The 25,156-nt window shown below is 43.2% G+C and overlaps 1 protein-coding gene and 1 long non-coding RNA gene across 3 annotated transcripts in view; one reads left to right on the top strand and one right to left on the bottom strand.

Annotated features, from left to right (window-relative positions):
- Nucleotides 1-10,529, top strand: part of GRK5 (G protein-coupled receptor kinase 5) — a 162,162-nt gene extending 151,633 nt beyond the window's left edge. For both annotated transcript variants that reach the window (XM_080401226.1, XM_080401227.1), the window contains 4 exons: nt 5,688-5,825; nt 8,199-8,336; nt 9,141-9,272; nt 10,086-10,529. In XM_080401226.1, coding sequence (XP_080257352.1) covers nt 5,688-5,825; nt 8,199-8,336; nt 9,141-9,272; nt 10,086-10,184 — 507 coding nt within the window. In that variant the 3' untranslated portion in view covers nt 10,185-10,529. The remainder of the gene's footprint in view (nt 1-5,687; nt 5,826-8,198; nt 8,337-9,140; nt 9,273-10,085) is intronic.
- A 7,062-nt stretch (nt 10,530-17,591) lies between these two features.
- On the bottom strand, nt 17,592-23,812 carry LOC308069258. Its single transcript, XR_013930324.1, has 2 exons — nt 23,701-23,812; nt 17,592-20,479 (listed from the first exon to the last, which is right to left on the bottom strand). It is a non-coding gene; the product is annotated as an uncharacterized lncRNA (long non-coding RNA).
- Between the last annotated feature and the right edge of the window lie 1,344 nt (nt 23,813-25,156).

Raw genomic sequence — 25,156 nt, forward strand, 5'->3', positions numbered from 1 at the left:
GACAGTTCCTCTGAACATCAGGAAACACTTTTCCATGGTGAGAGTAGTCAAATACTGGAACAGGTTGCCCAGCGAGGCTGTGGAGTCTCCACACTTGGCGATGTCCAAAACCCAAGCGGACACAGCCTTGAACAACATGCTCTCAGTGACTCTGCTTTGAGCAGAGGGATTGGGCTGGACAATCTCCAGAGGCATCTTCCAGCCTCAGCTGTTCTGTGATTCTGATCTCCATTCCCTTGCCAAAGTGCCCCCCCAACCAACTAAAAGATGATAGATTCTTTTTTCCCCTAAAAGCGGATTTTTCTTTTCTTCATTCACCACCAGAAACTCTGTCATCATACTACGATTGCGCCTGCCTGCTTTCATCCCCCCTCTTTGCTTTTATCCCTGGAAACCAACTTATTCACACGTTATGACACCTTAAAGTTTATCAGTGCTGCCTGAGAATCACTGCTCTTTCATCTTTCTTGAGAGGCACCTCACACACATCAAGGTGCTCTTCAAATGATTATCATTGCTACTGCTATTGATGGTGATGATGGTGATTATGATAATAATAATAACAACAACAACAATAATAATAAAATAATAATAATGATTTAAAAAATCTGTGGTAAGCCTCTGCAGTAAGTTTAATTGTCAGCCATGCCTGATAAGAGTTTTGACTCTTCAGTAGGCCAGATTGGGCTGTGATTTCATAAGCATAAGCAGTGCAATACACAGCCATTTATGTCATTCCGGTATCTTCAGTTCCCACACCACTGTCTTGTCTCATTTAGTAATTGAAAGGTGACCATAGTATTACTTTTCTATTCTCTAAAAATTGTTAAAGATAATATGCTTGCTTCTGTTTCAGGGTTGACATTTATCTAGGTGGTCCCTTAAACTATTTGATCAGCTGGGTCAGTGGAAATGGTTTTACCATTGCCCTTTTCTTCTTTCATAAGCAGCAATGTTTTGCACTCTTACCCTAGAAAAAGTTTCCCTTACTCCTATAATTTTAGGACTAACATCTTAGGACTTGGAGTTATTTATTACATGGTTTGATCTGGATATGAACTGACTGATCACATGAAGATAAATAAAGCAGTGCTTTGGGGACTGTTGGATTTTTTTAGCAATCCTCACAACAGATTTTTTGTAAAGGAATCAAAACAAAGTTGTGGAAAAAGTCTCAGACACTGCAGAGTTTGAATCCCCAGCAGGGATCAAATGAGTGACATGAAAGTATCAGAGAGTTTATATCAAGAGAAAGATCTTAATGTAACTTCACCACTGCTACTCAAGACTCTTCTTTGAAAGTCCTATTCTAGTCATGCTTTGCCCATAACTCTGTAGATTAAATCCTGCCTTCATTTACACACATACAGTGTCATCTGGAGCCTTTGCTACCAGAACATAAAGCTCTGCTGCTTGGTATCAACTTCATGCATGGTTGGATGGCCTAAGCCATCTTCAGATCTGAAGCTCTGTGAATTCTCCATAGGCATTGGCTGCAGAATTACACTTAAATTATGTTTGACTGGGTCATTTGCGCTGCTATTCCAGGAGGGCTTGTCATCAGCCTGATGTAGTTGCTTTTGTTCCGCTCTCTATTCATACTAAACACATCCTTTGAAACTGAATTAAACAAAAGTGTAGAGATGACTCAAAACATACAGTTGTTATCTCCGTTTTCTTTTCCTGGTTAGATTCCCAAATGGGATATATATTTCAGGCTATTACGCAGGTTTACTTTTGCAGAAAGCTGCTGGGCCTGCAGGAAATTGTACAAGACTCTATTTCTTGAAGAAAGGAACAACTTTCCCTTCTGGAAAATATTCCAGTCCATGCTATCTCTTATATCGATGGCTGGAGAAGCGTCTGGTTTCACCTGTTGCCATCTCTAGAGCTGGCTGCAGCTACAGCTTACCAAATCCCATGGATTTCTTTTTTTAAAGAAATTGGAACTCTCTTCAAGAGGCAGGCAGCTGCCCTCCTGCAGCAGGGCTTTGCAGGAGATCCCTTTCCTTTCTGTGGTCTTTCAGTCCCAGCCTATTCCCAGTGGCCTGTTCCCTTTTCTGTCCTTCTGTCCTGCAGTGGCCAGCCACCCATGACCAATGGCATTCATGCTCCAGAGACTGCTTTCTTGCATCTGAGGTTACTGAATACTCCCCTTGTTTATCACAGAGAAGCCCAGAAATCCCCAGACAGCCTTGTTCTATCCTCAACTACCCTTCCTCTGACCACACACTCCAAACAACTTCTGACATTTACAGCCTGACAAGGATGAATTCCCAGATTAGCTTGGTCTTCCCACTTCAGTTCAGAGGCAAGAGAATCAGTGGCTACACAAATAGGAAAGTAACCCCCCTCCTTCCCTTCACCGCTGACTTGTAGAGGTTTCTTTCATCATCTACAGGCAAGTTCAAATCTACCCCTTCCTACTACAACTTGCTCCTCAGCAGCATTGCTCCTGAAAGCACCAAGGTGTCATTTCCAAAAGTTTATTAGAGCCATGGGTAGTAAAAATGGTCCTTCTGCCTTCATATTCTTCCTTCCACCTGTCAGAAAAGTCCTCTCAAGAGAGGACCAGCTACAATAGAGCAAACCAGATCCTGACTGGAAATTCCAAAGCCATCTTCTTCACATAGGTGAAATCCATATGGCTGTTGGGATTTAAAAACAAAACCCCCACAACAAAAAACCTTGCCTCGAGAACCATGAGAGCTCCGAGTCTCGTGCAAGGATTTGAAAGGAAAACATCCTCTTTCCTTCTAACCAGGGAAAACAAGCTGCAGAGATGTGCCCTGGGAAAGGTCTTTTCCTGTGAGCTGGATCCGTATGGTGCTGTGCCACATGAATCTATGTACTCAGAGGACGGCAAGGCATAGAGCTGTTTCTTCAAGTCTTTCTCTGTCTGTGGACCTGCCAGTCGTGGTGACCAGTCAGACCAGATGTCACCACCTAGACAGCAGCAGAGGAGACTGTGAGGAAGAAAGGGATGTTGCTATCTGGAGGGTGGAGGTTGCTGTTGTGGTCAGAATCGCTAGTTTTCCCCCCATCCCTCAACCTGTGCAGTCTCCTCTGGCTATTGCTGATGCTAGTGCTGAGGCAGAAGGTGCTATGCCTAAGACTCCTATGTCTCACGAACCCCTTCACCACCTCTGCTCACTGCATGACTGCTGCCATCGTAGCTTGCTCAGGACTGGCGGGAGGATGGTCTCTGCATACCTGGGGCACTGATTGCCAAAACCATTTGCTCTCTCAGGCTGGAACTGAGGCCCCTAGCAAAAAAATGCAGAACTGAGGAGACTGTGGAAGTCAGATAAGAAAACCACTGATGCCCAGGGGGTAGCAGAGCCTTCAGAGAAGCCTAAAGAGCTGTGACCCTGTAAACCCATGATAAGGACCAGAAAACCCAGCTCTAGCCAAACACCAGAAGAAACTTACCAACGTCACATTAGCAACAAACACTTCTTTGAAGGTTCCTCCTTACTGAGATGATGTGGCTGAGGCAGCAACACAACCAGAGGGTACTGATGGGTACCCTGAGCTGGAAAGCCTACAGGCAGCCATCTCCAGACAACCTTGCCTTATCGGGGAGGCTGCCTGGCTCCTGTTCCCCACCTCCTGCAGGGCTGCACCTGACGGACTGCCCCATCTCCTGGACCACTTCCACCCCGGCCCTCCCAAAGCTGTTCGCCTCCCGCTCTCCCAAGCGGCCAGGCACAGCTCGACTTCCTGACTGCCCTGGTCCAGCAGGGAAGTTCCTCGGGGATTTATCCAGGGGCGCTCCGGAGGCCTCGGTCCCTTCACAGGCTCAGGGGATCCAAATGACCCCACAGTGCTGCGTGGGCGCCGAGCTCCCCGCGGGAAGGCAGTCCCAGGGAGTTCTGCAGACCGTCTCGGTACGGTCGCTCCGCACAACCCGCCTGGGGAGGGGGCGAGGGCGGGGCGCAGCTTGCCAGCTCCTGCTTTGGAGCGGCAAAGCTGGGGGCGGGCGAGGAGGTGAGGGGTGAATCTCTCTCTCACCCGGGCACCCGGGCACCAGCCCTGCCCGCGGGCTGAGTCCCCGACTCAGCTCCCAGGCCGCTACCTCGTCGGGATCCCGAGGGAAGCGAACGCCTCCCCGCGCCCGGCCGAGCCCCGCGCCGACCCGCCCCGGCCCCGCCGCCGCCCGGGCCCCGCCGCGCTGCACGGCCGCGCTGCCCTTTCCTCTGCTGCCCCCCGGCGGCCCCGCTGCCGTCCCTTCCCCGCCGGCGGCGGGCGGCGGCCGCGCAGTCCTGGGGCAGGGCAGGCTGGGGCAGCGCAGGCTGGGTGGGCGCAGCCCCGGGGGGAGCGCAGGCTGGCCCCGCACCTGCCCGCAGCAGCCGCGGCGTGGCGGCTGCCCGGCTGAGGGGCCATGCTCTTGGCGGGGAAGGGGGCTGGTAGGCTTGTTTGCTCCGTCATGTCGCAGTGTATGGCTGTAGCCTTTCCCCCCGAGTGGCGACTCCAGCAGAACTCGCCTTGACTGTCTGCAGTGCGTGTTTCGTTTTCTGTTGTGCTAAGGCCCACCTTATGCAGCTCTTTGATCAGCTCGGCAGTTGAAATGGTGAGTTTGGAGTTGTATTTTCCGTTCTCTGAGAGAGCATCAGGCAAGCTGCCTCACAGAAGAATGGAATGGGAAAAAAGAATACAAATTTGTGAACCTTTACTTTTCAGCAGATTGTCTGAAGTCAGCGGCACATTTTAGTGAAGTCCTTGTCCCAGGTGATGGTCTTTTTGCCATCACACCAGTCATTTGCATGCTGAGCTCTCCCTCTCTTTGATAGTTCAGATGTGACCTCTCAAGACGTTGATTTAACCTACTTGATTCTACGCATGTGATTTAAGAGAAGAGGCATTTTGGTGAAGATTTGGCTACCTGTTCTGTCTCCTCAGCCACCAACTAGTCTGTGCCAGAATTGTTCTTCCACTGAACTGTTCCCTTGCAGATCGAGTGGACATACAAGGTCTTCCAGGACCTTCAGCTCCCGTGTTTGTGTTCGTGGGCTGGCTTATCTAATAGAGCAGGGATGCTGGGTTCAGGTAGTGTCCAGTGCTCCATCACAGGTACCCAGGAAACAGGCAGGACTTGCTGTAGCAGGTACAGGTGGTACATTGCCCTTCTCTGAAGACAAACAAGGCTGAACTGAGGCTGGTTACTGATACTGACTCCATGGACAAATCTCCCCCTGAGTTCAGCAGAGATAAGCCCATGAGCACAAAGGGTTGATTCAATACGTCATGTGATGGACTGGAATATATTGCAGTGGGTGGGGGGAAACACAATTTGATAGTGAAGTCATTCAGCATAAGCAACATGGGAAAATTATTCTAACAAGAGTAACAAGAAAAAAAAAGTACTGATAAAAAGCACATGGGACTTATAAATATGCATCTATATATGTTATTAGGGTATGTCAAACCTCTTCTTGAAAGCACTCACTGGAAGTAAGCAGAAGCAACGGTCTCTATTATGGCTGTAAACACTTTATGGCAGGTAACTTTCAAAGGGTTTCACCAGCATGTAGAACAGTGCAGCCCTAATCCATTTAACTCCGGCCATTAAGTAACACAGTTCTTCACTTCCCTCTGGGCACATTCAAAACCAACTGGAAATAAAAATATCGTTGTGCAGCTCTTGCTTTTCTGACATCCTCACCATTCCTCTTGGCATGTTTCAGCTCCTCACCAAAGACGTGAAGCAGCGGCTGGGGTGTCAAGGGGAAGGTGCAACAGAAGTGAAGAGGCACCCTTTTTTCAAGAGCATGAATTTCAAGCGGTTAGAAGCAGGAATGCTGGATCCTCCCTTTGTCCCTGATGTAAGTACAACAAGAAGAACACCCAGTGGCCTCTTTCAATAAATTTGTTTCTAAAATAACTTCTCTTTAGACTTATCATCACTCTGTGCATGGGCAGCTGCCCTAGGAAGTGGGATAAGCAGTAGGGCTGCAGTGGGGTGGCTGGGAGGAGGAGGAGAGCTGCTCTGTGGGTGTGTGCATGCAGGGTGGGTGGGTGTCCACTCAGGGTGGTGACCTGGGGCTTGATTCATTCCCACTCACTTTACTGCAGTCTTTCACTTGGTCTGTTCATGCCTCAATTCCCAAACTTTAAACTGGGAAACTTTGCATTCCCTTATCCGCAGCAGCAGTGTGAGTAAGTATGCTTTGAACCAGGTGGTGCTCAGAACAACCAGCAATGAAAGCCACATTTATGCATACAGATACACAGATACGTATGCTGAGGTGAAACCAGAATTACAAAGTCTAAAGCTTTATGGAACGGAGGAATGGACTGGATCATTATGAAAGCAGGCATTCGTTTACAGAGAGTCTGGACCAAGTTCAGCTATCAAGTGTTACCTCAAGCAGAGGAGGCAACTTGGGCTGAGCGAACGTTTTGAACTTGTTAGTGTTCACAGGGCACAGAACCCAACACGGAGTCCTTGCCCAGGTTTACACACCAGCCTTGCACATACTGAAAGGCTTTGTTGCATTGGCAATAACAAAACTTTTTCCACACTTTTGTGGTATCAGCCTCTACCCCAGTGCACAGAGTTATCTGATTATTTTCCTCCTGCAGGCTCTTTTTCTGGCTATACCGTCTATCCTTAAAGTTCCCATATGGTTCTAAGTAAACACTGCCATTTTAATGTATTAAGGAAAGTAACATCTTGGCAGCTCTCATTCATGTTGCTGCGAACTCCACCAAACCAAAGTGGTTTGAACGCTACGAAAGTTTACTTTAGCTGCTCTGGTTTTGCTTTACATTTTACTATGCGGCCTAGTTATTCCTGCCAATTAGCCCATGGTGTTACGACCTGCTTTAGTGGGAAGAAATAGGAGACAAGCTACTATTTCTTTCTGATGTAGAAAATTCGAAAATTCTGGGCTCAAATCTGGGATCCGCCAGAGTATATTAAAAGCTTAACCATGGCATGTAAGGCCTAGAAGGCACCTCTTATAGACATATTTGCTAAAGCAGAGGCACATAAATTTTTATGGCTATTTATTGGGAACTCAAGAGCTGCCCCTAATTTAATTTATTTGGCACTTCATCCATAGATTTCCATGTCTTTACTGAAGTCAGCTGAATCACCCAAAGCTATATAGCCAATGGCAGAGGTTGTAATACAACCTCCATCCTCTTCTGGGCTACTCTGTCTCCACAAAAATATTGTGAATTGCAGCTGTCAGGAATGAGCAGGGATGCAGCAGCCTCCAGCAAACAGGACTTCTGTCAGGGAGCAGCTTGATTTGTTTGGTCACACTGCTCACATCTAGATAAAATACTGCATGGTTGGGCCCCTGGGCCGTGCAGTCATGGTGCCATATGTAGACAGCAGAATTCAACACGTGCTTGAGTTCAGCAGGTCAGGCTAGTCCCACGAGCCACCCCTCAATAATTCCTGTGCATCGAAGGGTGACTGTGTTGTAGATGGGAGCTCTCTAGACGTGCAGGTGACCGCATTATGACAGGTAGCCAGTGATGACTGTTTCTGCTTTCCGTGGCTGACTGCTGGAATATGAGGTAGCAGCATCACTGCAAAGAGTCCTGTCTGTCATCCCAGAAAATTAAGTAGTTTAAAAAGGCAAAGCCATTTGACTATTTGAGGAAATGCAGCCAAGTTAAAAGAGTTAATAGAGGTGATTCTGGACACCTTCCAGCAGCTGAGCTATTAATAAAAATAGTGGAAAAATGACAAACCTATTCTGTTTTCTTTAGCAATTAGCATGTATTCCTTTAAACTTCTAAGCTGCGAAGTCCACAGCTATCTGGGTAGGACACTTCTGTCTGAGGTCCCTTTTCAAAGCTGTCTCCAGTGTGTCACTCATAAACATTCTTGTTTTCTATTGTTCCCTCTCTAAAAGACCACTGAAGGATTTGATTTTTTGGTTTCTTGCTCTTTCTGTCCTTCTCCTCTCACCTCATAATCGTATGCTACATGGACGACTAAAACCCACTTTGGCTGCACTGATGCTTTAAGGACTTCAAAATGGGAAGCTTAACATGCTTAAAGTGAAGTCAGCCTTTGATGATAAACATGCGGGCAGAGCAAGTCTAGAGAAGCAGGATGCTGATAGTCACTTGTTGTTAGGCATTCTCACTTGACTGGATCTGTGAATGAAAGCACATGATCAGACTCCAAAATATTTTTTCTCTTGCTGTGTTTTTTCTTTTTTCTGCTGAGATAGCCCAGAGCAGTATACTGCAAGGATGTGTTAGACATCGAACAATTCTCCACAGTGAAAGGAGTTAACCTGGACCAAACAGATGATGATTTCTATTCCAAGTTTTCCACAGGATCAGTGTCTATTCCATGGCAAAATGAGGTAAGGATGTATCATAGTAAAATCACTCCAATAAAACTCCTAACACAGATGGTTTAAGAGGAGCTGTATATTTCCAGTAATCTACAGCTACTGGATAACTTGCCAGACTCTAATGCTTTCATAAGTTACAAATGGCCTCTTTCAAGATCTATAATGTACCACAGATGTCAGGTTCAGGTGACTGTATCTGTTGGCTCTGCTTATTTGTGTAAATTGGCAAGGATCTTCCTGTACTTCCTCCTCCTGGATTTCCACAGAGGTGTTTTGACAGCAGCCCTCAGGAACTTCCATGGAATGGCCAGAATTCCCAGCAGAAGGCTCCTCCATTGGTGATCTTGATCTCACTTGTTGTCTTATACCTGCAGCGGGTCCCAGCTGCAGCAGTTCAAACCCTTGAACCACTCCAGGTTTTCCAGATTGCAGTCTTTCTGTTTGATACCAAAACACAGCCAACAGTGGATTTTGTAATCCAACTCTGGATCAAAGAGCAGATCCACTTAGGCAGAGGGGTGCTGATAACTGGTATTTTGTGAGTACGCCCATCTTTACCCAATATTCTCCACAGTGCTAAAGAGCAGAAAGCTTTTATGGGGCAACTTCTAATAAGACTGATGTGCAAACTCCATCCTTACTTATGTATCCTATTTGCCTTCTACAGCCACCAGCAGGAATTCAACTGTTAACTCTCCTAACGTATTGCTCAAGCTGCTGGTCCTGATCCTGACTTTGAACAACCTAGTACTACTGGAATGTATTTAATGCAGATATATAATTTGTTTTTTTTTTTTTACTGTGTTCCGCTAGATGATAGAAACAGAGTGTTTCAAAGAACTGAATGTATTTGGACCAAATGGTACAATTTCACCAGATCTAAACAAAAGCTACCCCCCAGAGCCACCCAAGAAAGGATTGCTACAGAGAATATTTAAACGACAGGTGAGATCTTTTATGACTAAGACAAGGAAGGTCCCATAGATGCCCAGTGTCACAGCCATGTTTTGGTGATATTTTTGCTAGGAGAAAGACGGTGCATCTTAGAGAGGGCTGGCTGTCTCAGTTACCTGGTAATTTCCTGACTAATACCGCATATCCCAGGATTCCCATCTACCCCTTGTCATCTTTTTACCACCAGAAGTTCCAGTGTTGTTCCTGAACTTTGTTTCTGGCAGTTGAAAACCTATTTTTCAGTGGTACGCTGAAATGCCTTTTGAAATGGTTAGATGGTTTTAATAAGTTCCTTGTGAAAATCCTGGATTTATGTGTTTAAAAAAAAAAAAAAAGAAAATGCAGATTTTGAGTGAAGTAGTCATGGCAGGAAACCAAGACACTAGAAAAGAGAGCAGACCTGATACTACGTGATGTACAGCTTGCATGAGGCACCATGGCACTACTTGCAAATCTAAATAACATTCTTAAACCAGTCTGTTTCTGCAGGGTTAAAACCATGCCTGAACATTGGCAGGTATCCTCTGTATTAGTCAGATTTAGCAGATACTGACATTTTGCAGTGAATTGATTTGACTCCTGGAGCTTAGGTGAGTCTTCTTCACTGCATGCCTCAAGAATTGCCATGGTCCTCCTGACCTAGAGAGAATAAGAAAGTGAGGAATATTTTATATCCAAAGATCTTTAAACAACAATGTTGCAGTCCAATCAGTATGTTGTCACCGTAAAATGAACAGTGTTGGACTACAAGAAAGCATGGCATATTTTGGGAACCTAATTGTCATTGTCTTTCCCTTTGTACAGCATCAGAACAATTCAAAGAGTTCTCCAAATTCAAAGGCCAGTTTAAATCACCACATAAATTCAAATCACGTAAGTTCAAACTCCACTGGAAGCAGCTAGTTCCAGCTCGGTTTTATGAAACAACATGTTGCATCCTTCCACTATAATCTATGGAGCTTCTATGGATGAGAGAGCCTCCACCGTTGAGTGAAAAAAAAAAAAAAGGATCTCCCGAAATGGAGATTTTCTATCCATTCCTTCCAGTGGAGCCTCGCATTTTAAGAAGAATTTTCCACTCAGGTCTGTTTTTGGAGGTGGCACTCAAGACTGTGTGAATCAAATTTGTCTATTTAGAACATTGCAATAGAAATTCAATGAACATGACTACTTGCACGTATTTAAATAGCATCATACTAGAACTGAATTTTGTCTTTATTATTTTTAAAGAAAAGTTTTGTAAATTTCTCTATTGTCTCAGTTTACATTTTGTACATTTGTATTTAAATGAAAGTCAGACTTTGGAGGTGTATATTTTCCAAGCAGCAGCTGTAAAGCCATGTGTTTTAAGACATTTTTTTAAAAGAAAAAAAATGTGACTCAAGACTTCCAGAGCCTCAAATGAGAAATCATTCTTTTTAGTAATTCTAGAAAATTATTCATAAATCACTTTATCAGACTGGGTTTTACTGACATGCATTTTTATGAAACAGTTTATTCTTAATTATTTTACATCTGTATATTTGGTTTACAGCAACACTGCATACATTTCTCCTCTTCATTAGTTTGTAGTGTCTCGCATTGAATGCTAAAAGACAAGATTTTGATGCATTCAAGAATGCTACTTGCTCTGCCTAAGGTTCGTGATGCCATGGGACCAGCGCAGCTGAGATTTGCACTTACTTACCTTGTTAGCTCATCAAAAAGTTCTTAGAAAGGGAACCCTGTTTTAAGTCCCTCTCCTTCACTAGTTTTGTGCTGTTTCTAATGACAGAAAGAACAAAGCTGAGTGAGAGGTGACCGGGACAGCAAATGGCCATGTTTTTGAAGGACTTGAAACCTGCACCTGCTGAAATGAAAGCAAAACTCGAACTGTTCTCTATGCTGCATCAGAAGTCCAAGGCTTTTCCACAGTTGCTCATATCAAATGGGTAGCAAGAGAGAAATCCATTAGACTGGTTTGTGCTGACTGTAAGATTCATGACAGCTTTCTAAAGCTGAGCTGTGGAGGTTCAGAGTGGCATCTGAGGTGCTTTTGAGCAGTAGCAGAACCTATAGGTTGTGTCTGCGCTTAGAGTACTTGCATGTGTCATGCCAAACACTCCATGATGCATCCCCTCAATTGAACCAAATGTCAGTTATGAAATAATACCTCCCACTTTTGATTCCATCATTCTTTGTCCAGGATCCTTTAACGACTGATAAAAACGTTGTTCCCACCAGTATAAACAGAATCGTTCAGGTTCGGTAGCAGTACCTCAAGAGTCAGAGTCATGCTCTTCTCAAGTATGCCACTATCAATTACTATTAAGAACACCAGATGAAAAATATGGTTACTTCCCTTCAACAGAATTTGGAAAGCCTTTGTCCCCCCAAGTGCAGACAGGATCTCTATAGCTCGACATGTTGGTTCACCATGCCCTTTATGGTGTCGGCTGGAGTATACTGATGATTCTGCACCTTTGGGCCATCAGGAATACCTGAAGGTCAGCGTGGCGTGACTAAAACCCTGTTAGAGAGTAGTGCAGTTATCCCACGGTACAAGGAAAAACTGTTCCAGTGGAAGTCTTAATAGCCAAAATTCATTAGGTTATCACATATATGTTCTATCTGTCCGATGCAGAAGGGTGAAAAGATGCAGGTCAGTAGTAGCAAATGTCTGAGTAAGAAAGACAGGGGAATTGCATACTAAAACAGCTTGAGATCATGAGGGAGAGAGATAGAACAGGGACAGGATTTGCACAAAGCAGCTGACAGGGAAAAGTCAAGAAGAGGAGATGAGGCTTTGGTGCCTTTAGCAGGAGTAAAGTACGTAAAGATGCAAGTCCACATCATTTCAAAAGCCTCTAGTTTTCCTGGTCATTAGTAGACATGTAGTAAAACTGTGTAAAGTGTAACGTAATATCACCTAGAAGTTGTTCCTCTTTTTCCTGCAGATCAGTGTGGTCCAGAAATTCCTTTCCCCTGTATTGGTGGTCAGGGAGAGCTTCAGCCACTCTCCCATGTCAGATGATGGCATTGCAGATCTTATGGAAGATACAAGATTTTAGAAAGACAGTAATAGATGAGATTTTTGAGTAATTTTCTCTCTGTGTTTCTGCTATAAACTAAATCTATAATGGTTTCAGCTTCCTGATAGGAGGGGAATGAAATATTGCAGAGGTGAAAGCCACTATGCACAGATAGGGCTATTGCCTCCAGGTCTGTTCTCATGGCCTGACGTAAAGTCAGCAGGAATCTGATCAGTCACTTGAGCACGCTCTGGATGAAGACTTGCTCTGGGAGGTTTTCAGACCTTCTTCAATGACATGTGGGATTTCACCTGCTTTCAAGAAATATAGGTGAGAAGTGGAGGACCAGATCTTAGCCAGACAACTGAGTGTATCAGTGTACCCCAGATGAGACAAGACACACATCTTAGTTCTTCTTAGAGAGCTGCAAATGGTGTGCAATTCCAATTTGGTTCTGTCACTCTAAGACATCTTCTAACAGCATGGTATACAACATTTTTGTGTACCCTCAATTGATTTCAGCCTCTACACTGATGCTAGAGGAAGAGGGTGCTGGATGCAGGGTAGAGTGAAAGGCTAAGCTCTTTTTACCACTACTGCCATTGCATCACTTTGCAGCAACAGACAAGCATATTCCCCCATCAGAAAAACGTGGCTGATAATATCTACCTACTGCCATGAAGAAGGAAAAAAGATGGTTGGGGGAAGGCTTAGCCCATAAGTATTTCATTGGATAAATCTGATAAAACTGCAGCTGTTGTCCCAAGGGCTTCATCTCCTACATGTTATGGCATATGAAGACTAAAGTTTCCTTTTTTACCATCTCCCACTTGGGAGATAGAATCTTAATAACAACAAACCCTTTACTGAAAGCAGGTGAACAAATTGCAAATATAGATTATAGATGCTATCAGCCTTAACTAGTGGTGGATGACTTTTTTATGACAATAGTGAATGACAGTTATGTACGTGCCTTCTCCTGCTCTCCTTTCAGCTGGGGCAGTTCCTTGGGCAAGCACCTCTAGGACCCTAGCAGTGGACACACATGATCGGTGCAAAGTCCTCGAATGACAAGAGCTGTTTTCATTGAGTCCTGATACTTGAAGGATAGAGGCAGATATCCTGAATCCTCAAGATGTTATGGAGGAAGGATGCTTATGTGCACCTGAAGCATCAAGCCTGGGATGCAGTCCCTCTGGATCCCAGCTCCTTGGGAGCAGTCAGTGGGTGAGGGGAGAGACAGAAAACAATACCAGCTGAGGGATATTTCATGCCACATCCTTAAAGTGTTGCTATCCTGTCTGACAAACTTTACACAGTATTATGATGCTGGGACAGCAGAACTGTTGTGCTCTTTCAGTACCCAAGCCCTGAAAAGATCCAATCAATATTATACATCACTAGTGATAATGAACAGTCCTAGAAATCTTCTAGTCAGGGTTTGCCTACAACAACAAAACCTATAGGATTTTCTTTTTTATTGTTTCTTTCTTTTTTTATTATTATTTTATTATTCAGCTCACCTTGCACTCAAGACTGGAGTAGGACCACAGTCCTCCCACTTCGACTGGTGACCAGGTGCAATCTGAGCCCATAACTCAAGGCTGAAGCCCTGCCCAGGCAGTGCCCCACACAGCCAGGCTTCCATGGACACTTGGCATCTGGCTTTGGGGAGGCAAATTTAAAAAAACACTGGGAACCATGGATGTTCAGGAACTCTGGAAAAAAAAGATTTCATTATACAATGTTGTAACTTGGAGAGTATTTGCAACGACATTTTTAGTATTATGATTCCAAGTGAACTGTTTTTGAGGTGCTCTTGCACGTAACAAAGGAGCAGAAAGTAGTTCTTTAATAGCTTTCCAGACTGATTAATTTTCTGTATCTCCTTTCCAATTACCATAGGATTTCTTTCCAAAAAATGCATACGTTCAGATCTCGTTGCTTGTTTTAAATAGACAGATGAGCAAACTTGATTTTTAAGAATCAGAAATCTGATCCTGAATTATGTAAGATTTTTTTTATTTTTAAACCTTCACTGAGTGGTCTGATGTACACTACTTAGTTTACAGGCTTTTATGATTCAGATGTTTACTATTCATTTTCTACAGTGTCTCAAGGTTCACTTAAATCTTGTAGCATTTTTCCCACTCTCTAGTTGGATGAGAGGCTTTTTTAAACAAAGGGATAATGAAGGAAAAAAATAACAAATAATAAACTCTTACATGTGCACTCTTGTCCTGGATTATCTAAAACCAGATTTTTTACAAGAATGGCCACGACTCAGATGTTGTTTCTGAACAAAAACCTGCTTGTGAAGCTTGGAAAGGTGTGAAAATAACCAAACCTAACAGGCTCTGGAGATCAAACTGAGCATTAGGGAGCGGCAGAATTCCATACACAGCATTCATCTGGCCCTACTGGTGAGGGATGCCTGGTAACTGGCAGGTAAGAAACAATACCAGCCACCTGTAAAACCAGTGTGATACCATCTCAATTTGCAGTCATCCCCTCCCCCAGAAACTAAAGCTAAGAGTGCCATCAGCAGCAGGGAATCAAACTCAGCCGACCCAGTAAAGCGTCTGATTCAAAGACATTGATTCTTCTGTGTCGTTCAACCAGACCTCAGGATCCAGCTTGAATTCTTTGCTTCAGCTGTCGAAGCCTTGCATTGCAAATCCAGTGGCTCTTGACCTTTTTCAGCAGAGATGCCTCAGGTAAAAAGAAAACCAGGAAACAAGTCTAATGCCAACAGAACCATGGGCAGGGCAAGGGAGACGGACAAGCTGTGAGCTCTGGAGGGCAGTGTGAAAACTGTCGTAGCGTGTGTACCTTCAGCAAGTGTCCCATGGCAGTTCTTACCACACATCGCTGCACATTCTTCCGTCATCGTTCATTGTATGTTGCTCACAGGTTTTGAGTAACTTGAAAACTGCACACACAAAGTCACATTTAGCATCGGCTCTGGCCCGCGGCTCGGACATCATCTCTGTGAGGGTCAGAGGGAACAGTTTGATGAGGCAAGTAGATGTTCACTCGGCCTGCATGGACAGCCACCACGCAGGTCTCTGTTCCCACGTGTCTGAGCCTCAGTCAGGAGTTCCCTACGCAGGCTTTTCTGGAAGAGCAATAAATGCACACCCTGATAGCACAGCTGACTCTCACGGACACCCATGGAGCAGGTGGCTGCAGGACCTGACTTCATTGTGGACAAGATACTGGTGTTTTAACCTCTGCTCCACAGTTAGTTGTGATTATTTTTTTTTAATTGTATTTGTAATACTTGCTTGTTAAGTCTCTCAGTGCAGAGGAGGTCATTCATCAGGCATTTCTAGGCATTTCCCATATAATATTTGAAAAGACTGGACTTTTCTTTGAAAGAACATCCTTGGGTTAGTCTGCCCCTTGGGATGTAGGCCGTCTTCCTTCATGTGTGTAGCATGAAGCACGAAGTTATCTGTAGGAGCTCTAGAAGTCCAGACTGAAAGGCTTTCCCACCCAGGGATGGCCCTAGTCTGTCTCTGGCTGCAGGGACCTACATTTGGCAGTGAAATTTGGGAGAATCGGTCTCTTCAGTGGCTCCACAGAAAACAAAGATTCTAGAATTGTCTATCTCAAGCCTTTCACAGATATGACCTGCAATTTAAAATGCTACTAATTATTTAGAGTAAGAATAATAATAACTAACACCCTCGTGCTAAAGCTGAGAGGAGGTCTGCATAAGTTTAAAACAATTCTTCTCTTTTGTGTGCTGGGCGGAACACAGTCTCTTTTATGATAAATAATATTGCGATGCAGGCTGGTAATAACTTTCTTCCTTAACTGCAAAAAGAAAAGAGAAAGAAATTGGTTCAGAGAATTTTGCAAATTATTTCCTTTAGGGAAACCACCAAAGAAGGTGAAAGCCAACATGCTACAGTACTAAACACTTACCTCCCCCAAACATCTCCACAATAATACAAATAAAAGCTGCTGCAGTTGGATCAGCAAAGCTAGTGTACTGACAAATGGGCTTTGTGACAGAAACACGTTTAAACAGAGTACTGCCTATTCACTAAAATGAGTATTACTGATGGCACATATGTATTCTCCTTGGTTTATTTACTGGAGCCAGAAGCCGTGGTTTGTATTCATATTCTGCCCACGTTTTTCTTCACTGCCCTGGGCAAACCTCTGTGCAATTTTGTTTTCCCATTCTGAAACGTGGAGGAATGCTCTCTGTCTATCAATAGGAAGCACTGTGGAGTCTGTGCACAGAACAGATCAATAACAACTCTTTGTATTACTATTTAAGTGAAATAGGCTTAATATAGCTGCTTTTATTGAATTAGGGCTCTTTTTTATTATTGTTTTTTTCTTAGTTCCTTAGAAATATTGAAGGAGAATGCACTGCGCTTCTGTAAGACATCTCCAACAGAAGATGAGATGACAGTGCAAATGTTAAAGCACTCATTTCTTATTTAAGAGCTAACTAGTAATTATGGCATTCACACAAACACTTCCTCTTATTTTGTATTGGAAATAAATAGTTATGAGGAAGGGACAAAATAACATTCATTGGTTCAACTTTTTTGGCCAAGCTTGCAAGTGCATCCCTAGATACCAATTAAGTGAGATGCTGTGTGAAGTCACAAAGATGCATCCGTGGCAAACATTGGGTCACCTCACCACCCAGCTGTGGAAACAAAAGAGGCAACCACATGCCTGGGATCGGCAGGCTCCAAAGGGGAATTCCAGGTTTTCTGGAGGATCAGCGGTCCTGTAGAGAAGTTTCACTCCCAGAGAAGAAACATTTCAGGCAGTGGCTGGATGACAGATGTGTTTTCCTTTCTCATCACCCCACATGCAGCTGTTTGTTAGATACGTTTATCAGCAAGCTCAAACGAGTTATGTTTCATGTGTATTGAATGCGGTCTCCCTCAATTGCATTTCTGTTAAACACTGGACACTCTTCTAAAAGACTTAACATTTTAGCCTTTTGAAGGTGAAAGTTGTAAAAACTTTATTTTGTGTTTCTGAAAATGTAGATAGACCTAAAGATTTCATGAATTATCATGTGGTTGCCCATATCTGACTAATAATTAAATTGTAAAATTGCAGTTTCATATTAGGGTTAGTCTTTTCACCTGCTTTAAAACTAAAAATCATATTTGGTATATAAACAGACACAGAATATCCTTCTGATTGAATTTCAAGAGCATATCCAGAACTAAATGTTTTTAAGCACTTCTAATACTGTAGTCTATAAGAGGAGCAGACACTCTTAAAGCAATGTTAAAAGTTGTCTTTCATAACTGAGTCAACAGATCATTTTTGTAATAAATTAAAGCAAGTGTTCTCAATTAGAAGAGCTAGTGGCTGTTGGTATTGTACAAAAAAAAATAAAAAATCATTCTAGTATCCAGAGGGTTAGGGGTGGGGAGGGTCTGTTTGGTTTTGTTTCTCTTTCCAGGGAGATCTTTAACATTGTTTGATGAAGCTAGTTTCATTTTGAGATTGTTACTGAAGATAAAGGCTTCTGTGTTCTATGGCTGCTTGGATTCTTCGTACATAATGTCCTAGTAATGTCACAGTGCTGCTGTATCTAGATCAAACCACTGTTTTAATTGTTTTTTTGGCTTTGTTTTTTTTTAATAAATTCCTTAATTTAAATACATGAAGACTATATGTTTTGCTTTAACGAGGCATGTAAGCAAATGGAGCTTCCTCAAGTCCTTGGGCTCTTGAAGATGATGAGAGTGAGTGGGACACAGCTCATACCTTCCTAGATGCCTTTGTGGCTTTGTATGTTTTAATACTACTGTCTTTTGTGTTTTCTGTCCCGTCACATCCTCACAGAGATTGAGGGAACTGAAAACCAAACTGAGGTTGTACCTCCCTTTGCAGAGGTTCACAATCTCATCTGCAAGCACACTGTGTTTCCCCTGGGATGTCCTCCCTCCGCCTTCCATCCTCCCAGCCCCAGCCTTCCTCCGCACTGCAAACCCTCGGCCAACACAGCTCCTGATGACCTTAAAAGTAAGTTCAAGGAAAGGATGACAAAATCACTGTTAGGGACACAGGCTCCAGAAGACGTGAACTATTTTTTTGAAGTTGAACACTGTCTGATTTGTGAGGCCCTACAGACGACTTTACCTAAGCTCCAATTAGGCAGAGGGAAAGTGCTTTGAGAAGGAAAACAACAGCAACCATCCAAGTGTGCTCTGCAATATTCCGTACGGAAAGATCTAAAACAAAGATAAAGAGTAGGTGCAAAATCACCGGGAGGAAAGCAGTGCAGTGCTTTTTCTTTAAGAGGAGAAAGAATTTTTCAAAGAGGCATAAAGAATATCTTTATGAGACTGCTAATGGCAAACAGTGTTCGCATCAAGTTTCGTGAAAGAACATTGTGAAAACAGATTATCTGCATGAAAGCAGCAGCTACATCCAAAAGCTAAACTCAGTAAAACCTAAGGTAATAGACTGCATAAATTAAGGTCATGCATATTATCACTTTCCAAACAAGCCCAAGCCATTTTTCACAAGATTTTAACAATCTGAGAGGATGTGAGATGAAATTTTATTTCTCCTCTAACAGCTCCTGGTGGTTTTGTTCTCTCTGTAACTTGATGTCCTTTCTGTACAGCAACATCTAGATATGTTCCCTCTTGGGAGATGTAATCTTCCTTAGACTTTTCCACTATCTCTGGCGTGAGATGCACAGCTTGTAAGAGGAAAGTCATTACGCTGCTTTGAAGGAAATCCAATTAAAAAAAAAACGTCAACTTTTTTAATCCCTTAGGGTTCTTTACAGATGAAGAATACCATAAATGGGCCTCACTGTGCAATTTGAAGTCTATGGGGGTGCTTCTAGGGGAGGAGACAATAAAAGTTTCTGCCAAGTCAGAATTTAATTTGTTGGGTTTTGTAATTCTATTTCATATTTGGTAAACAGTAACAATCAAAATTAAAATGGGGCCTATTAGATGTTGGTGGTCTGACTTGTCCTAAGTAGAGAAGAATAACCGCCACAGAGGCTGAGCAGCTTGAGTAGCCCATTTACAGACACTTGAGTAAATTTTCCCTGATTTTCTTTTTTTTTTAATTACAGTTTATCACTGCTGATTTTTTTCTTAATTCAAGGAAAGATTGTTCCTCTGCTGTTGGCAAACATCAGCAGCACCCTAACAGTGCAAGGCTCCATGTACCTCTGGTAGCTTATCTGCAGAGAGGCTGGGGATGCTCCAGACCTGCTAATCTGGGGTCATTGCAGTGTGATAATGGTTAAAATACCAGGAGAAGAAGGGCAGGCAGACTGCCTTTTTCAAAAAGCTTGTAGGTAGGAAGTGACTTGCAAAACTGAACTTCAAAAGCACACATTCAAGGGTGCAAAGCCACATGCTTAAGAAAAGAAAGAACTAAGGTTGCCTGCATTCTATTAATACTGTTTCCGTGTCCTTATGCACTGTTATTATTATGCCCTCACATAATACTATGTTATTATTATGCATTCACTCCTAGAGGAAAAACTAACCTCTGGCAGATTTACAATGGAAACCAGATGCATCCCCTCTATGGCATCTGCTAATACATTATGTGTTTCAGACTTCCATTTAAACCTAAAAAGAAATATTTTCCTTCAGGGAAAATCTCACCTAATTGGCTGCTTCCCTCCATTTGCAGCAGTAAGGCAACTGTGAATTCTGAAAAATACATTCAGCCCAAGTATATGATGCTCTCTCCCACACACAAAGGACTGGGCGTGCTCCGTATCTCAGCTCAGTTCCCTTAGATCCCGTCAGTCCCAGGACTGGAGAAGGGATATGGTGTGGAATGAGTCTTCTCAGTTTCCTTTCCCTCTCAGGGGAGAAACCCTTGGTTGTTTCTGAGGGGACTGGGGGCATAAGAGATTCCTTAATCCGTTCTCTCCTCTCCGCATATGTTTACTTACTCACTCTGGAAGAGAAATGGAAGGCCAGAGGGCTGAGGAGGCAGTGCAGCAGAAGAAATATTTCTGCCAATAGGTAAGTATTGGGAAAAGGGGAATTATGAACTGCAGAAGGGACAAGACACACCTTGGCCAAGTTTCACCAGGACTGAAGAAATGGGAGGAACAAGGAGGCAAAAGCGATGGAGAGAAGTCAGCACTGGAAGGGATGAGGTCTAGCCAGGGGCATAGCTTACTCGTTAACTTACATTAAAGCAAGTCTGAAAGCAAAGAGAGAAACATCAGATCAAACCAACACCTTAATGAGAAATTTATTGCCGACGATACCACAGGCAGCAGTAGTCCTTGCTGGAAGCTTAAAATAATTGCCCTGCTTTGGGTCTGATACTCAGTTGGTGTACTTGGAATTAAATATTGGCATTTCACGTAATAAAAAGATTCAGCTGCAGTTGACATCCTATACTTAGATGACCATGACAAACACTAAAATACAAAAAACAAATTGAAGTTCAGATTATGTTAGAGATTTGTTATGTTGTTCCCGTATTTACAGTAGCAAAGAGGGAAAGAGCCATCTTTTGTACTTAATTCCATCATTCTCATTGAAATCTAGTATTTTTTCCTCTTGTAGTGGTTTTTAAGTCAAAGGTTTTTGAGTCTGCAAATGAAACCATAATGGTCGATCATATTTAAAAGAAAACTTATGTCTGTGTTTGCTTCTTCATGCATCAATCACTTACAATGATCCACCTGGTAATTACATGTGGCAACAAGTGAAAATTGATCACTGCTCATCAACTATTTGCGTCTGTGCAAAACATCGCTGTAAATATCAGGCTGAAGTGACATGATAAAAGCCAAAAGGCTTAAAACAAGCAAAGCAACTAGGCAGAATATGTGAGTCTTTCTTCAGATTAGCTAATACAAACTGCACAATAGGAAACCAAGCTGCTTCTCTGATGCTCATCACCTTTTTCCAAGGCGACTTAAGAATTCAAGTAATACGTGCATGTATTTAGAACACTGCTCTCTGCATGTCATGACTATGTCTCAGTTATACTGATTCTTTGGAGAAAATAATCGAAAACAGATATATGCAATGTTAATCAAGAACACAAAACGAGATAATATCTTCTCCCACAAACAAGCACGTTTCTGTGTCAGAGTGGGCTGATATACGTGAACTATGGTGCTGAACAGGAACAAATCTTCCCAGTGCTCAGGACTGCACGAAAAGCTGTAACCAGCTCCAGTATCATTTTTTTTGCAGAAATGCTTCTAGGGGAACAGTGATGTGCATTGTCAAAATGTCCAGGAAGTCACCCTCGAAGAGGTCCAGGGTATTCTGGGTTTCCTCTTGATCACTGTGCTCGATCACTTTTTTGTTGCCTTGGTTTGCTGAGCTGCAGGGCTCTTCGCTCTCCTTGCCATGCCCAGCCGTTACCACAGCACTGCAACTGCCTCTACGCTGAGAGCTTCTGTGGGTGAGGAAGGGGTTCTGGTTCTTACCAGCAAATACTTTCGTCTTCCTGTTGGACCTGGTTCTTTCATAGTTCCTGAGCTCCATTAGCCTGTCTCTGAAATACTCTTCCAGTGGTTTGTCATAGAAGCCACTGCCAGTTGTCAGGCAGCCTTTCAAGTAGCTTCTTGAAGAGCTCCCCAAGCAATGGACTAATGAAGCTCTGCTTGGAAAATTACTCAGCTGTGGTGAGGACCTCTTTCCTCTTTCCAAATCCTGGAAACGTCGTTTGAAGGCTGGAGTTTCTGAATAATTTTTTGATAACTATTTAAAATAGGGGGGGAGGGAGAGGCAGGGTTGGGGGCAGAAGGGAGAAGGAAATCGGAAGTAAAATATGCTGACTTAAGTAGCAAAAGGATCTTAAGTACGTGATTCCATACAGTAAACAGCTGTTAGGGAAGGTTTGAGGTTCTTAATCCAAATTCCCTGAAGACCTAGCAGTTTGTCACCAATCCCTCTCTGGAGCAGAAGTCCATTGGGCTGAGGTTAAACACTGCTGAGCATTTTTACCTCCTACCGACTGATGTACTGGCACAATTTTGTGTAGCCTCTCTGAAAATCTAATTCTCTGAAAGAATCCCTCACCTGTCTATATTAACAGAACTTCAGGTTTATCCTTTTCAAATCTCATTAGCCTACAGCTGCTGTCTCCCATGGTAAAACCAGATCCCACTTGTAAGAGATTTTTTTCTTCTTTTTCCCCTTTCCGTACTCCCAGATAACTGTGCTGAGGTGCACTGTATTATTACAAGAATTGCAATTTGCATATGCAATGTATTTCTATGTCTTAAAACTATGAAGTTTATTATTATTACTCTGGAGCATATCACAGATGTACATGGAGTTTTCTGCTCCTTTCCCATCATAGGATGTCTCTCTCCTTTCTAACCAGCCAAATTAATACCTGAGTTACTTGAATAGGCAAATAAAGACTTGACCCAGCCCCAGCTGACATCAGTGGGTGTCTTTAGGTTGATTTCAAGGGAACATCCATGCTGTGAGTCCTTCTATGGACTGTGAGAGAATATTTTGCTAGAAATTCATCATGTAAAAGATTGCCTTTCCATAGCCACAGTTGAATGTCCCCTGGGTTTTCAAAGTTACTGCTTTGCCATTTCCACCCTTCTCACAGGTATTCCAGGACACTCCAGCCTGTCTCAAGCTGCAGCTGGTTTCTATGCGCCAAGGTAGACTGGACCATGGCTTTTTCTCTGAAAAACCTTAGCAGTTCAGCTTGAAAGAACTGTTTTATACCATATTACTGTTTCAAATCAATACAAAGAAAGACTATACTGTACGTAAATGACAGCCACAGTGGGATCATGGAACATCTTGCAATCATTTATTATGCCTGACAATGTCTTTGGTATAAAAAAGCGCCATTGTTCATGCAGTTTTTGACAACTGCTAATTAAGTCTAGATACTTGCTAAGGGTCCAGCCACAAATTTGGTTTCAGAGCCCAGCAACGTCTCGGTAGGGTACTCCATCATCAGCACTTGGCATGTTGCCTACTAGTAATGAATGAAAAACACTGAGCGCAGATGATAACTAGTGGGTTGGGCATGCCATGTAAACAGAAAAGGAAGCAAGTTTTTGATCTCTTACTGTCCCATCACACTTCATTCTGGGAGGGAACCAGCCAGTCTAATGTCCTTGCCTAGAGCGGTTGTACTTTCAGAGTAAGTTAGGGAATTGGAGAACACTAAAATTTGGCTAAAATGTCACCTCTCCTTCCTACCTCAAACTTTTAAAATGGTTTAAAAATGAATTATCAATTTTAAAACTAATAATCAACTTAACAATGTAGCAGAATAAAAGTATTTCAAGTAAAGTTTTTCTGTATGAAAACACAGCCCAAAAAGTCAAATATCAACTTACCAGGAAGTAGAGGAATTATTACTCTAATAGAAGAATAGGTAGTAGTTATCATATATTGCAAAGAGAGTTTTTGCATACAAACCTTAATGTCCTGGAACCCTGGATATTATGGGATGATGGGCAAGGTACACATGCTAACACTGTTTGACCGCCTTTGTTTCGTCATCTTGCCAGAGCACCTGCAGTTCCTGGAGAGATGGGATTGCCCCAGCCCAGATGGATTTTCAGTGAAATGGAGTGGTTTATGTTCTTTTATATAGCAAGTTCTCAGGCACATCGGGTCAGGTCACTCCATTTCAGCACAATTCAGAAGAGTTTAGAAGCACTGTGTATTCCAGAATAATTCTCTCTCCTAGTTTTCGCCTAATACACAACCTGGTACTAGTGAGCCCCTTGACAACCTGTAATGCTGAGAGTGCCAGCAGGCAGCCTAACAGCTCTGAGCAGTACGGTTCTTGCTAAAGTAGATTCTTAGAGATCATAGGCAGGTGATGCCTTCGCTGAGGTCTGGAACCCTCAAACCATTCACGCTGCATTTATCCTCTGAAAGCTTTTCACAGAAGGTCAGTAAATCTGAACCATGAATGCAAAGAGTCCAGGTGAGGGGGGAATTTGCAGGGATTACGGAGTTTCATACCGTCAGCTCAGACAGCTTAATGTGAATGCTGATGTGGCAGCAATTAGAAAAGATCAACAGCCCACGTGCAGCCGTTGTCACCTGGCTTACAGCAGAGCAGGCAGATTGCTGCCCTTCTGGCTAGGGATCCCTGACAGCAAAACTTGAAGAGCTTTTGCTCAGCAAGGCAAAAAGTAAGTCAGTCACACAATTAACCAGCAAGTCAAGAAAGACAGTGTTGAAAGCTGTAATAAAAAATTCCTTCCAAGAAATCCTATGCTACTAGGTTTCCTCAGTGTGGTTGGAAATGGCTACAGCCCTGGAGACCTGAGGAGATCCAAACTGCCTTGCTGATTGTGTAGCTGTGTCTGGAGAGGGATGCGCTACCTCCAAACAGCCTGGCACCGGGGCAGATTTTGCAAGAGGCCAAGGTAAGAGCAAATTTTCTTTCAGCTAAAGCTGTGAAAATGGTCATAGTAAGAAGCAGCATCTGTCCTGAGCATCTTACAACCTAAATATCATAGGTGCAGGGCAGTCAGGGAAGCAGCTCCACGGTTTTGACTTGAAAGTATGTTAGCAGTATCATCTGCTAGAAACAGACAAATGGATGTAGTTGCAATAGTTGGTACATCATGAAATTTGGCAGCGTAGGGCTCCTTGTTGTCCCCAGTGACAGTGGACAATTCCAGACGTGTGGAGGGCAGCACCTCCAGCCACTGCCCCTCTGTGGCCAGTTTGCATGCAGAGCATTGAGCAATGAACTGCCTCTTCACACGCTGTGGAGTAGTTATTGTGCTCACTACTGCTTGTGGAAGGTAGACAGAGGGGATTTACAGTCCCCTAAACTTCCAAGGCTTCTAGCTTATTCAAGATATCAATAAATATTTGCATGCTTATTTGTGGATGTCCTGGATGAGCTAGA

Source organism: Falco punctatus (assembly GCF_963210335.1).
Source record: "Falco punctatus genome assembly, chromosome: 9".
Lineage (NCBI taxonomy): Eukaryota > Metazoa > Chordata > Aves > Falconiformes > Falconidae > Falco > Falco punctatus.